This window comes from Helianthus annuus, chromosome 1, assembly GCF_002127325.2.
Source record: "Helianthus annuus cultivar XRQ/B chromosome 1, HanXRQr2.0-SUNRISE, whole genome shotgun sequence".
Taxonomy (NCBI): domain Eukaryota; kingdom Viridiplantae; phylum Streptophyta; class Magnoliopsida; order Asterales; family Asteraceae; genus Helianthus; species Helianthus annuus.
This window is the reverse complement of record NC_035433.2, coordinates 137,532,340-137,546,746: the sequence shown is the minus strand read 5'-3', so window position 1 is coordinate 137,546,746 and position 14,407 is coordinate 137,532,340. Positions and strand designations below refer to the sequence as shown.

The 14,407-nt window shown below is 37.0% G+C and overlaps 1 protein-coding gene across 1 annotated transcript; it reads right to left on the bottom strand.

The window, feature by feature from the left end:
• Window positions 1–641: 641 nt before the first annotated feature.
• Window positions 642–5,731, bottom strand: LOC110880087 (calcium-dependent protein kinase 26). Its single transcript, XM_022128653.2, has 7 exons — window positions 4,313–5,731; window positions 3,702–3,845; window positions 3,463–3,615; window positions 2,448–2,563; window positions 2,173–2,340; window positions 1,482–1,706; window positions 642–969 (listed from the first exon to the last, which is right to left on the bottom strand). The coding sequence occupies exons 1-7, from the start codon at window positions 5,142–5,144 to the stop codon at window positions 847–849; spliced, it is 1,761 nt and encodes a 586-aa protein (XP_021984345.1). The 5' UTR covers window positions 5,145–5,731; the 3' UTR covers window positions 642–846.
• Window positions 5,732–14,407: the final 8,676 nt, after the last annotated feature.

Genomic DNA, 14,407 nt, shown 5'->3' with positions numbered 1-14,407 from the left:
CTATTTGTCTGGAGCCGGGGGTATCTTTGTAGGCGGCCTTTCTATCTTGAGAGATGGAGATAAGGTCAGCTTACATCCCGCTTTCCTAACATTTTTGCTATTTGTGGGATTTATTGGGCATAGTTGTATTTATCATACGTGCATGGAAGGTCAAGATTAAATAAAAACAACTCATATACATAGCAAAAGGGTCTTTAACTAGTAAAAATACGCATGTAACAGATACAAAAACACACGGATGCACATAGTCAGAGAAAAAAGGAACACAAAGAACAAAATATAGGATACATACACAATAAATCCGTACAAAAAGCCCTGCATGTAAGTAATGTACAAATCCAAGCCAAAAAAAAAAGCAAAATAACAACTCAGCAAAAACTAAAAAAGGGTGTACATATCATAATTTTTGAAAAAAATATAGATCACGTGGGCTTCCACTAGGGTGCGTCGCAAGGCAACTTGATGAAAAACCTCGCAGGTGGCGTTTCTGCTGTATAGGATGAAGTGGTAGTGGTGGCGGTGGTTTAGGCTTGTTTCTGGTCGTCGATGAAAAGGGTCTTATGCAAAAAGCGCAAGGCAAAATGGTCATCATTTGGATTAAATTAGATATAAAAAGATTGATTGAAGTCACAAGAGGAGGAGGCTAGAAACACCATCATCATTTCTTTACATTGAACATTTTACATTCTTGAATTCATTGGACTCTTCTAAAAATCTTGCTAGGATCTAGTATGTTAGATGTTTTTCCTTAAAAATTAAGTCAATTTGCTTGTATTTTTGTGAAAATATGAATAAAAACATAATATTTTTTTTTTAAAAAAAATGGCGGGAAAAGTCAAACTTTTATCAACAAACTGGCAATCCCTCCCTGAGTCCAATTTTAAGATTGTTCTTTTGCTGTCTCCTTCCGACAACGGCGCTTTCTTTTTGCATCATTGCAACAAACTCATTGTAATCGATACGCCCATCCTGCAACCATGGGATAAGTGAATGTCATTAGTTGTTTTTAGAGTTAATAGCCAAAATGGTCCCTGAGGTTTGCTCACTTTTGGCACTTTAGTCCAAAATCCAAAATTTTTAAATCTGGGTCCCTGAGGTTTGCATTTTGTTGCCATTTTAGTCCAAATTTCAAAAACCCTCTTTTTTTACTGTTGCAACCAGCCTATTTTGTCCTTTTGCGCAGGGGTATTCTGGGTTCTTGATCTGAGTTTGTTATAATAACTCATAAAAATGACCAAAATACCACTGCACAAAAGGACAAAATAGGCTGGTTGCAACAGTAAAAAAAGGGAGTTTTTGAAATTTGGACTAAAATGGCAACAAAATGCAAACCTCAGGGACCCAGATTTAAAAATTTTGGATTTTGGACTAAAGTGGCAAAGTGAGCAAACCTCAAGGACCATTTTGGCTATTAACTCGTTGTTTTTATATTACGTTTTGTAATCACATCTTCAGTCGAATAAAATTTTGTGAGAACTTACATTGTTCAGATCCGCTTCTTTAATAATGTCATCTATTTGTGATTCATCTATACCCAATTCTTTGCACGATTGTTGGATCTCATTCACGGTTATAAAACCGCTGCCATCTTTGTCAAAATACGAAAAGGCAGCATAAATACTATCTTCCTTGTAAACTTTGTTCAAATGCAAGGTTGCAGCTACAAATTCTTCGTAGTCAATTATACCATTATTGTTTATATCCGCCTATAGGTGAAAAAACAATATCAGTCAAATTATGTATGGGATATATCTTATCATTAATGTAAGAGTTAAATGCCATTTTAGTCCCTGTGATTTAGGTCATTTTGCCAGTTTAGTCCAAAGGTTTCATTTTTCGTCTGTGGGTCCAAAAAGGTTTCACCATTGCCATTTTAGTCCACCGGGTTAACTTCATCCATTATTTCTGTTATCTAAAAGGGCAATTCGGTCATTTTATATGGCCGAATTGCCCTTTTAGTTAACAGAATTACATATAAAATGACCTAATTGCCCTTCTAATTAACAGAAAAAATGGATAAAGTTAACCCGGTGGACTAAAATGACAACGATGAAACCTTTTTGGACCCACATGCGAAAAATGAAACCTTTGAACTAAACTGGCAAAACGGCCCAAACCTCAGGGGCTAAAATGGCATTTAACTCTTAATATAGAGATAAAAATGATACTTACAGCCTGCATTAGATCATGAATTTCATATTCTTCAAGATTTGCACCAAAATTTTTCAATCCAATTTTCAGTTCTTCGAAAGTGATGTTACCGCTGTTGTCTGTATCTATCATCTTAAACATTTGTTTTAAGCCAGCAATCTCGTCTTCTGAGAGTTTTGACGCAATGACCTGCAGACGTAAAAACAACGTTAGTGTTGAATTTGGCGCTAATATAATTATTTCGATAGGTCAAATGAACTTGTGTGGCCGGAATAATTTTTTTTTAAAGCACCTACCTTAACAGCCATTTTCTTTAGTTTATTCATGGCAGAAAACCGAGTTAAGTGAATCAAGACCGCAGGATCAAGAGGCTTGTCTGGAGCAACACCGTCAACACTAATCCAAGGGTGGCCTACAATATTAAAAAAAGATATTATAAAAGCAATGAAGGGTTAAGTTCAACTAATTGGAAAAGATAGGGCTGCAAACGAACCGAACGGCCAGGAACAAGGCCTTGTTCGTGTTCGTTTGTTAAGGAAATACATGTGTTCACAAATAATTCATGAACACTTACCGAACGAGATCTTATGTTCGTGTTCTTTCATAATTAAGGAAATGTACGTGTTCGTTTGTTAATTTTAGGTACCGAACACAAACGAACGCAAACAAACGTTCAAGAACACACACAAACACAAACGAACGTTCATGAACTCAAACAAGAGTTCATGAACGAAAACGAACACTAACGAACGTTCATGAACACAAACGGACAGAAACAAGCGTTTATGAACGGAAACGAACACAAACGAACGTTCATGAACACAAACGAACGTTCATGAACACAAACAACCGTTCATGAATAGAAACGAATACGAATGAATATATATTAAATTTCAAATAAAACATGCATCTTTCATCATAAACATTAAGAAGATCCACCCAAAATATACTAGAATGTGAGAATACTGGAATAGGGTTTATTTATCTCAGTTACCTTAAATAAAAATAAAAGAATATCAAACACAAATATAAAAATTAAAAGAATGCGGCCTCTTTAGTTCTTCTATCGAACATACACGAACACGTTACCGAACGTTCACGAACATATATGAACGAATGCGGCCTCTGTTCATGTTCGTTCATTTAACTAAACAAACAATTTTTTTCGATTGTATTCGTTCGTTTATTAAATGAACGGACACAAACGAACTTCCCGCCGAACAGTTTATGAACTGTTCGCTGAAAGTTCAGTTCATTTGCAGCCCTAGGAAAAGATATTGTGAGTGAGCAAAATGGAGAGAAGAAAATTACAAAGAACTTCATGAGCAGTTATCCTTTTTTTGCGGTCTCTAACAAGCATCTTTTTAACTAAATCTTTAGCGCTTTCAGAGATTTTAGGCCATGGGTCTATACTGAAGTCAAGTTTACCATGCAAAACCTCTTCAAATATATCCTCCTCGGTATCTGCAAGTGAAAAAAAATTACTTATGGACCTTACGGTCGACCAAAAGGGAGAGAATATCGCAAAATTATACTATGGTATATCTCACCTGCATAAAATGGAGGCACCCCACAAAGAAGAACATAAATAATCACACCAGCGCTCCATATATCGGCTTCTGGACCATAATATTTAAGCAAAACTTCGGGTGCAACATAATAAGGGCTTCCAACAACATCCGTAAAAATTTCTCCTAAAGAATAAATAATAAAATATCAACTGAAATACAAAAAACTAATTATACACCACCCATAGCTGTTAATAGCGACCATAGCGGTCGCTATAGCGCGCTTTATGGCGATGTGACTATGTGTCGCTAAGTTGGTCATGGCGATGAATAGCGATTTTAGCGACAGTTATTATTTTTTTTTTAATTTTTTTTAATGTTATAAAGGGTTATAGCTATAAAATAGCTAGATTTATAGGTTTTTGTTAAATATACATGTAAAATAGCATATATATACAAGGGTATTTTGATGTAATATACATATAAAAAGTTTCAAAATTCTTTTTCTAGTGTAATCGCTATTTATAAAATTGCCATCGCTATTTGTCGCTATTCGCTACGTAGCCTAGCCATGCCTTGTCGCTATTTGTCGCTGTTCGCTATCGACAACTATGACACCACCTAAAGAATAAATATATGATTTGAAAAGGTACCGGGCTTAAAGAAACTTGATAGCCCAAAATCTATGATCTTCATAACTGAATCTTCATCATCATCCACGAATAAAAAGTTTTCAGGTTTTAAGTCTCGATGCATCACGCCAAGCGAATGACAACCCTCGATCACGCTAACAATAGTTTTAGCAAGATCCGCAGCCTTTTGTTCCGAATAATAACTTTTATCGATGATTCGATCAAACAACTCACCGCCAGCACAAAGTTCCATAACCAAATAAACGGATATCGAATCCTCATAAGCCCCTTTAATCGAAACCACATTAGGGTGTCCTGATAAATGATGCATTATTTCAATTTCTCTCTTAACGTCCACTATATCATCGTCTGTAAGCAACTTCCTCTTCGCAATGGATTTACAAGCGAACTGCTTACTAGTTTTTTTCTCTACGCAAAGATACGTTGTACCGAATTGACCGTTTCCTAGTTTCTTACCTAACATATAAAAATCTTTCAAATTCCCGTTGTTGACCTTCAACAAACGGTCAGCTTGAAGCCCTGCACTTAACATTCTCTTCATTTCCTGAGGCTTTTTAACCGACTGTTTATGCTTGCTTTGTTGCTTCACTATTGAAACCCTTTTGGACGGCTTATGCTCTAATCTGACTTCGGGTTTGACCTCCACTTTGACTTCATCTTTAACCTCTTCTTTCGCTAACCTAGGAGTTTCCGGAGGTGTGGTTTGAACAGGCTGAGGATCCTTAAAATGTTTATCTGACAATGCCGGTTGGACCTTGTTCGGAGATTTCTGTTGAGGCCAGCATAACGCGTTATATATCGACTGGAAACCCTTTAAGCATACATTTCCCATCTAATTTCAATTCTATCCTAAGTCGCTACATCACTTCAATGGTTCAACCCACCTCCCCTTTTCACAAAAAAAGGATATCATTGGTTACGGCATTTAAACAAACACCTGGTGTGCAATACCCGAAAAGGCGAAAACAAACAAACCCTTATTCAAATCAATCTCATATAACGTGTATTTGATGCAACACATCAAAAAGTAATAATCTTTACCCGCCAAAATCTTCCAACACCTCGATTATTTCCACGAAGAACCAGGCGAAAATTTACAAAACCCCGAATACGATAGACCGTATCATATAACGTGTATTTGATGGAAGAATTGATGGGTTGTTTATATGGGTTTACCATGTTCCTGCAACAAAAAAAGAAATAAACTATGCGAGAGAATGTGGGTCATTGGTTATGAAAATGAATCGTTTCGGGTTTGAACCCGATCGTCTACTCGACATTCTGCAACTTTGATATGGTGGAAAGGGATTGAGGAGACCGGCGGGAGGTGGTGGCGATGGGTGTTGGAAGGAGGGGGAATGTGGCGGTTTTTTCGGTTGCAATTTTCAAATTGTGTGTATGGACATTCTGTTAAGGTTCAATATGACAATTTGAGAAGGGGGTGTTATTTGTTTGTATATGTTGTAAAGTTAATTAATTAGATGTAACTTGGTTAGGTAGCATTTTTTTTAGGTATTTGAATTGGGTTATTTTTTGTTTGGGATAAAATTAATTGTGTAGGACATGTATAAGAAGTAAATTATACACGATACAGATTTATAAAAATGTAATTTGTTGTGCGTATTGTTATTTCATTTTGATAGATTTACGGTAGAGGTGAGCAAAAAACTGAATTAATTGACTCATAACCAAATTAATGAATAAAACTAAACCGGAAAAACCGAACTAAATTAAAAACCGGTGGGTTGGTTGGTTGTTTTTTTTTAAACCAAAAGTGGGTCGGTTATGGTTACCAATGTTTTCATACTCAGTATAACCGAACCGAACCGACATGTAAACTCTTTGTAGGATTTTGGACTGTTCAACATTTTTAAATGAGTTAAATATCATTTTAGTCCTTGTGGTTTGGGTCATTTTACCAGTTTAGTCCAAATGTTTCATTTTTCGCCTATGAGTCAAAAAAGATTTCACCGTTGACATTTTAGTCCACTGAATTAACTTCATCCATTATTTTTGTTAATGAGAAGGGCAATTCGGTCATTTTATATCATATCATTTAATAGTTGATGTTTTTTATTAAACATTTGTTAGAATTTAAGGAGTATATCATATCATTTTCGCTGAAAGTTTGTTTGAATTATTTATATCATATCGTTTTGTTTGAATATTCGTTTATAACCGGTAGTAATATCATAGATTCTATGTATTTATATACAAAGATGTAATAACGCTTTGTTCCATGGTAAAAAAAAATTTGAGTCATTTTTAGCAAGACGTAAATTCATGGTTAACCGCCCATAACCGACTGGTTATAACCTTCCTATCCAATTAACCATAACCGCCATAACCGATCGGTTATGGTTATGATTATTCATTAACTGACGCTATGGTTATAGTAAAGGTTTTTTTTTACTATAACCGATCCATACACACCAGAAAGTTTAAAGTACAAATCAAATCTCTTATTATGCATCATTTAATTTAATTTAATTAAAAATCATCTCCATGATTATAAGTGAGGTGTTATATTTACAAACCAAAATTGTTTCTAACATTTAAGATTTAAACATACATGATCAACCAAACGGAGCGAATAAACTACGAAAAGGAAAAAGGATGGTTAAGGCGTAGGTATGGTAATTAGGCAGGCATGGCTAATTTCAGTCTCATAACTTGATCGTAAAATCATGTCTGATACCCGATCAGATACTCGTTGTGTATTTATTGGGTAAATATTTATAAATTATATACTTAATTATATAAATCATGTATTAGTTATATTTGGGTACTGTTATTATTATTACTATTATTATTGTTGTTGTTTTTTGTCATTATTATTATTATTATAAATATTTAGTAATTATATACTTAAGTTTTTAATTAAGATAATACTTAATCTAAACCTAGTTGGTTGGCCCACACCCACACTGTGGTGAATGTCACCGACCAAGACTCTTTTAGGGAGCAAAATCTAACTTGACCTACGTTAAACACTAATTATATTTGGGTATTATTATCATAATTATGTAAATATTTAGTAATTATATACTTAAGTATTTAATTAAGATAAGATTTAATTTAAATAGTATTTAATTATAAAAATTTTAATACTAAATGTAAATTTAAATTTTTATTATAAATAAAAATTAAAAGTTAATGAAGTGAATTAATAATCTAATTAAATAATATATTAGTTAGGAAAATTTATTAAATTGGGGCATATCATATGCTTCAAGAGTTGTAACATACGTCTTGAAAAGTTTTTGAAAATGGAATGTTATCCTAAGAGCCATTGTAAAGTAATAATGATTATAGATTATAAATATAGATATACATTTTATTTTATTTTTTTACCATAATTTGGGTCTGTGATAAAAGTAGATTGCATGTTGAGCCCCTATCTTTTTAATTTCAACCTCTAAATCTCCAACATTGCACAACTTTACTAACTGAGTCCTTGTTAACAGAAGGGTTAGTTGACCAGGGTATGTTTATCATTTTAACTTAGTTCAAAGGGCAAATGTGCCTGTTTATTGCATATTCACCTGATTTTAATAACCATAAATAAAATAAATAAATAACTGGAAAAAAATAATAGTAATCAAAAAGTTATTAAATCAAGGAAGTTTTGCAATCAGTTTAAAAAAAATCAGCAATCACTTTCACAAAATTTCCCCATCCGTTCCACTGACGATAACCACCATCACCGCCTTACCATCGCGCCATCACCATCTCCAGCAACCTTCACTTCTCGAACATTGTCGCTGCTAACCACCGACGGTAACACCGTCTTACACCACTATAGTGGAGGACGACAACAACACCCTATCCACTATCATTCACCATCACATCCTCCGACAATCACTGTGACAACTCGTAATTCGAACCTATCTTTGTGTTTAGTGTAACGTGTTTGAGCATTATGTGATATGTGAACTTAGTTGTATAATTGAATGTTATGTTTGACATTGTATTATGTGAATGTATGTAACCCAAATTGCACAACTTTAACTCGATCGCACAAGCCCATTCGGGCCATACTTTTTGCACCCGAACCACAAGGACGGCCCATAATGGATTCGGCCCACTCCTTCATACGCATACACATATCCTTAGGGAGTTTTGTTTTCTCAGTTTGTTACAAAACACAACACACACAAAAACCCTATTCTCTCCTCCTCTCCTCTTGAAGCCGACGACAAACATCCCCATCTCTCGAAGCTTTCTTGCTTGGATCGATCCTATCCTTCTCTCAACCGGTTAGTGTTTGTAGTATTGGTTGTATGATGTTGTGATCCATTTGTATTACATGATGATTTAGTGATATCTTGGGTTTGAATATGATGAAAGGTGTTGAGTTTTAGTTTATGTAAATCGACTCACATGTATAGCATCTTAGATCAATATGGAGTTGTTAATCATTTGATGTTGTTGGTAATCTAGAATCGATTGCATGTTAATCGGCTGTTAGACGAGTATAGGTGGATAACGAGTTGGATTGTTATGATGATATGCATAATAGTGATCTAGAACATGAATCTGTTATTATGATCAAAGGTTAAGATTGTTGTTCATGCTTGACACGAGTAGGGTTCTCAAGATGGTAGATAATTGCTTGTTTTGATCGAATGATTGTATGATTTGGAAACTGTTATCTTGATTCAATGTAAGATATGAAACTGTTGAGTAATTGTAACTAAATAGCATAAAATCCGGATGGTAAAACGGATCGCACAAGTTCCCTCTCAGTCGCACAAGATCAGGTCACACAAGACCTGATCTGATCGCACAAGAGCCAAACGCACAAGCTAGGTACAACTGTTTAAACTCACGGTATAAGTTAGATTGTATGATCGCACAAGCTAGTGTCGATCGCACAAGTCTTTGGGCCACACACAGTAGTTAGTCATAATATGCACTATTGGGCTGAATGGCCCAACCTGCTCGCACAAGCTATCCGGATCGCACAAGTCTATCCGAACCACACAATATCAATGTCTGTTATTAATTGGGCTGCGTAAATATTGTTGGGCTTATTCATATATTGGGCCGGGTGAACTTCGGATCGCATAACATGTTGTGGATCGCACAAGGTTGTGCCGATCGCACAACATGTTGGGCCGAGTAATGTTTGGGCTTCATGTGTATACTTAACAGTAATTGTTTAGCGTGTTCTTTGTGTATGCCATGATCGTTATATGCTAGTAACATGTTAGCTTATGTGTAAACTTACGTGCACTACTTGAACCTAGACCTGACTTGTATGGTAACCATGTTAGGACGTGGTTGACCCCTTATAGCTCGAGTACCCTTTTCGTGTAATATGCCGAGCAAACCAAGGTGAGTTCACACTCTTACCAATGCATGGGATTCCCAGGGGTTGGGAATGGGATTAAACAACTACTCGAACTATCATTACTATTAAACTACTTACTACTGTCCTCGGATTGAAGGGCACGTACATAAAACCTACGTACACGACTATAAGACCATCAACTCTATCAATTGAAGTCCCTCATTTATCGACTTAATCGTCGAGGCCTATGGCGAGCGGGTCATTAGTAGATAGCGCTATTAGGGTTTAACAAACCTCACACCGTGCCGGTCGGACGGGCGTGTACTAATGGAATATGGGCAAAAGGGTCAATGCTGATAGACATTGACTTAGGGCACCTCTTACATTTTCGTAGCAGTCGATACGCGTGGTCTAGTAACACATGGGAAGCCCCCACTAATCTTCGCAAACATGTTTGGGAGACCACGATACGCATTAATACGATACATGGTTTACAAAACAAACATACGATTTACGAAACGAATGTTATAACTAAACAACCAACTGTGAACTCGCTCAACTTTGTTGTTGATTCGTTGCTACATGCCTTGCAGGTCGTTAGGTACTCATGGAGCTTGCACATGGAGGCGCAGTCGTTGTGGGACATGGCATTGTGTGCCATGCTAAATACATTACTTTATTTCGTACTTGATACTTACATTGGGTTTTACAATTATGCTTCCGCTGAACACTTAACTATGTTTTGGTTTTGAACACCTTTCATATTGTTTGGTTGAATTATTTTTACTACTTACATTGTTCAATATGATTGGTGGCTTGATCCTAGTCATGTCATGCCTCCAAGCGGTGGAACTCCGTGTGTGAATTTTGGGGGTGTGACGGATTGATATCAGAGCCATTGGTTATAAAGAACTTGGTTTTAATAAAAGGAAAAAGTTTTTGTTAAAACCAGACTATAACCAGAACACTGCTCAACGATCCACAACGACGCTTCGCTCAACGTGCAAGGCTCAACATTTCTAGGTGATATGGTATATGTTTTATTACCTACTTGATAGATACATAGAACTTTACTCATGGTATGCTTAGATAAACGTAGCAACTTTCGTTTGAAACATATGTATGCTTACTCTCTTTTGTCATCGCACTTTCGCGAACCTCTCTCACTCATGTTTCCTTTGGTATAAAGATAATGAGTGGACGCATCAACATGACTCAAGCCCAGCTGACGGCTTTGATTAACGAACAAGTTGCTGCGGCACTTGCAGCCGCCCAAGCAGGAGGTATACCCTGCAGTCGCAAACTCACTCTAGGATCTTTAGATCCTACACTCCTAAACGAACTCTTGTGTTTAACCTTGTCCTGTTCTTATACACAATAGGTCAGAACGCTCAGCCACCTGTATGCACGTTCAAGACTTTCGTGGACTGTCGTCCTAGCACATTCAGTGGCACTGAAGGAGCCGTCGGACTCCTCCACTGGTTCGAGAAGCTCGAATCGGTCTTCAAGATGTGTGAATGCCCTGAGGCTCGAGGGGTGAAGTATGCCACTGGTACTCTAGAAGGTATTGCGCTAACTTGGGGAACGCGCAAGTGCAAATGTTAGGGCTGGCAGCTGCTAATGCCACCCCATGGAACGACTTTAAGAAGCTGATTAAACGGGAATACTGTAGTCGTGATGACATCCACAAGTTAGAAGTGGAGTTCTTCAATCTGAAAATGACGGGGTCAGAGATAGAAGCGTATACGAAGCAATCTAATGAACTGTCCATCTTGTGCCCAACTATGGTGGATCCTCACGTCAAGCAATCGAACTGTACCTCAGAGGTTTAGTACCAAAAATTCAAAGTCATGTGACATCGGCCAACCTTGCTACCATCCAGGATATTACTCGTGTAACACCTCGAATTTTTGTGTCCAATGATGTGTTAACACGTGTCGTTTGTTTACACGTGGCACCTATAATAAATAAAGGACTAATTTTGACAAACCTTGAAAATATATAAATTCGAGGGTTATAAATGCCAACAAGGGTAATATACTGTATAGTAACCCTAAATAAATGCTTGTACCTTCAAACGAATAAATCATAAAACATACGGTAGCGAAACGCGGAAGAAAGTGAGAGATTACGAACTACAGGGGTTAACTGTGTCAACATGTTTAATATTACCTCTGAGTGACCCTTTAACGTTCCCAAGACTTCGTAACAGTATTATACGCTCACTAGAATATACTGTATAACTTCCGCGAAGTTCCGTTTTAAAACGAAAGAGTTATACTCAAATTCGTATGAGAAGGGTTAAAAGCGTCAATAATGAAAGTTAAGGCTTTCTGAATAATTAATAAACTAACCGGGGACTTAATAATGCGGGTAAATAACACGAGGCCCCTATCGGTAAATAACCGAGGGCCAAACCGCAAAGTTACCCCTTCAAACCCGAAAGGTCAGGTAAATCATTACGAAAGATTTCGTTATTAATGGCCAGATTCTGTAATCATAACAAAAGATTTAAAAATTCTGAAATCTTAACCTCTCGCGACCCGCGTGAAGGTTATGTTTAAGTTGAGGCGGGCCGCGAGCCACCTCAATTACGCATCTGATTTATTAAACTCAGGCGACCCGCATTATAGTGCATGGGAACTCCCATGCGGGCCGCGTAAAGTGCCCAGATGCAGAATGTTGATGTTTTCTTGACTTTTGGAAGCTTGAACGATCAATAACCAACAAATGGGGCATGGGCACCCTACACTTGACCCATAACACTTAGGGGACACCTACCATCACCTCTGGTCTGATTGTAAGTGTTGTAATGATCATGTTTGCTTGGCATTGGCTATAAATAGCATGCCTTAAGCTCATAACAATTCACACAACTCAAACTCACATCTTTGATCATCCTAAGTGCTCTCAAGTCCTCATCTCTGCTCCATAAGCAAGAACACAACCTCTGTAAGTGATCTAACCCTTTGTGGTTCCACATTTCCTTAGTAAATGGCTAAGAACCAAACCGTCGTAACTACGGTTTGACTTTACAATAAATCAGTAATGGTTCAGTCTTATGACGAATCAAAAGTGGTTATGAGTTGGTATTTATGTGGGTAATAAACCTCTAAAATGGTTCCCCCTGATCACCACTCTAACTATGTCAAATGTCGAGTCAAACGTGCGGTTAAAAAGTCAACAGAAAGCTATTTTAGCGATTTATGCATAATCTGTAAGGTATATGTTATGGAACCTGTTTTGACAATCATAAAACATGATAATAAGTATATAAACCTGTTTGCGCTCGTTTGAATCGATCATTTACTATATTGAACCGGTTCGGAACCAAATGTCGCAAAAGTTTGACTTTTGCTTTGACTTCAGTTCTGACCCGTTTTAGTGAGGTATAAATATACCTTAGGACTCTCTTAGGACCAGGTCACATGTTGGTATAAACCTCAGTGGTCGGTTCATGAGTTATCCGAGTCTTTTGCGCAATTCCGTCATTCGCCTAAAAGTTGACCGTAACGGCCTTTTAAAATTAAAACGAGTATTTCGGACACGTGAACGGACCAGAACCTTGCTTGTTAAATTATAAGCATGTCCTTAAAGTTTCACGTCAATCCGAGGTCTAGAATGAGAGTTATGCTAAAAAGCGCACTTTTAAGAAAGTTTTGTAATTAACGGCGCGATTAGCATAACGCCCATCTAACCCAAGCTTTCGTCACCAAAACTTTTACCCACTGTGGTAAAATAATATTTTTGGGAATTTTAAAGATTTTTAATAATTTTTACCTTGCTCATAACCTGCGGTTATGGCTATGGTTCGGTAAATACCGAATACGCCCTTTTGCCAAAACGGGAGTTCTACAAGGTCTTTTGACCCGATTCCAGTTGCCACTGGTTTTAAATAATAAATAAAGTATTTTAAGCTTTATAAGCTGTTCGGGAAACTCAGATTTCCTGTAGAACTCGAAAAGCCCTTTTAAAGTCTTTAAAATGACCGAAAAGCCCCTACGGGGCATAATATAAACTTAAACTCGTTACGGGCATTACGGAAGGTATCCTACTGATACCAAAATACTTTTAAGGCATATTGACTTAGGAAATAAGCGTACGACTCTCATAGTTAACCGTTTCGCCTATTTGCGCACACGGTACGGCTCATGGAACTAGTTTTCGTGCAATAGCCGATATGGGTCAAATTATATTAGTTGAACCCCAAAATCCAGAGTACGAACTATAAACCCATATAAAACAAGTCTCTGAACTTGTTGGGTCCAAAATTATACTCCATTCTCGGTTTTCGCCTTTTCGTGCGAATTAACCATATCTATGTATCGGAATCAACCGGTTTAAGCTACGGCTAATATAAGGACCGTTAGGATTCTAAGAGGTTAATTAAAACCTTCGTTCCAGATTAGGAGCCCCAGTAAAAGCTATCGGTGACTTGATCTAAATTAAGGATTTATACTTGCAAAGGTAAATACTTTAACTTATTTCCCCTATATGGGCTTGGGTTACGGTATATTAATACCGCTTGATTGAGCATTATATAATTCCATCGCTTAGGTGGTTAATTGATTAAATATGATCGGCTCATTTAAACAGTTTTGTTGCTTATAAGCCTTTGGGGGGTTTAATGACCGTTGTCCCGGATATCCTTGGCATCATTTTACGAAATGGCCACGACCATCGACATCCCGGTGTAGGCGTACACCCGGTATAAAGTGTCGACATTAAAATTAAAAGACGTAGCCGTTGGTTTTTATACTACGGTTTTACGCAACGTGGTGTGTCTATAAATCTTTAAC

Excerpts from the sequence above, each read along its gene's own strand:
- LOC110880087 (XM_022128653.2), bottom strand. The coding sequence starts at position 5,144 with ATGGGAAATGTATGCTTAAAGGGTTTCCAGTCGATATATAACGCGTTA. Across the intron at positions 3,616-3,701 it reads GGTGCCTCCATTTTATGCAG|ATACCGAGGAGGATATATTT; the intron begins GTGAGATATACC and ends TTTCACTTGCAG. Across the intron at positions 2,564-3,462 it reads AACTGCTCATGAAGTTCTTT|GCCACCCTTGGATTAGTGTT; the intron begins GTAATTTTCTTC and ends TTAATATTGTAG.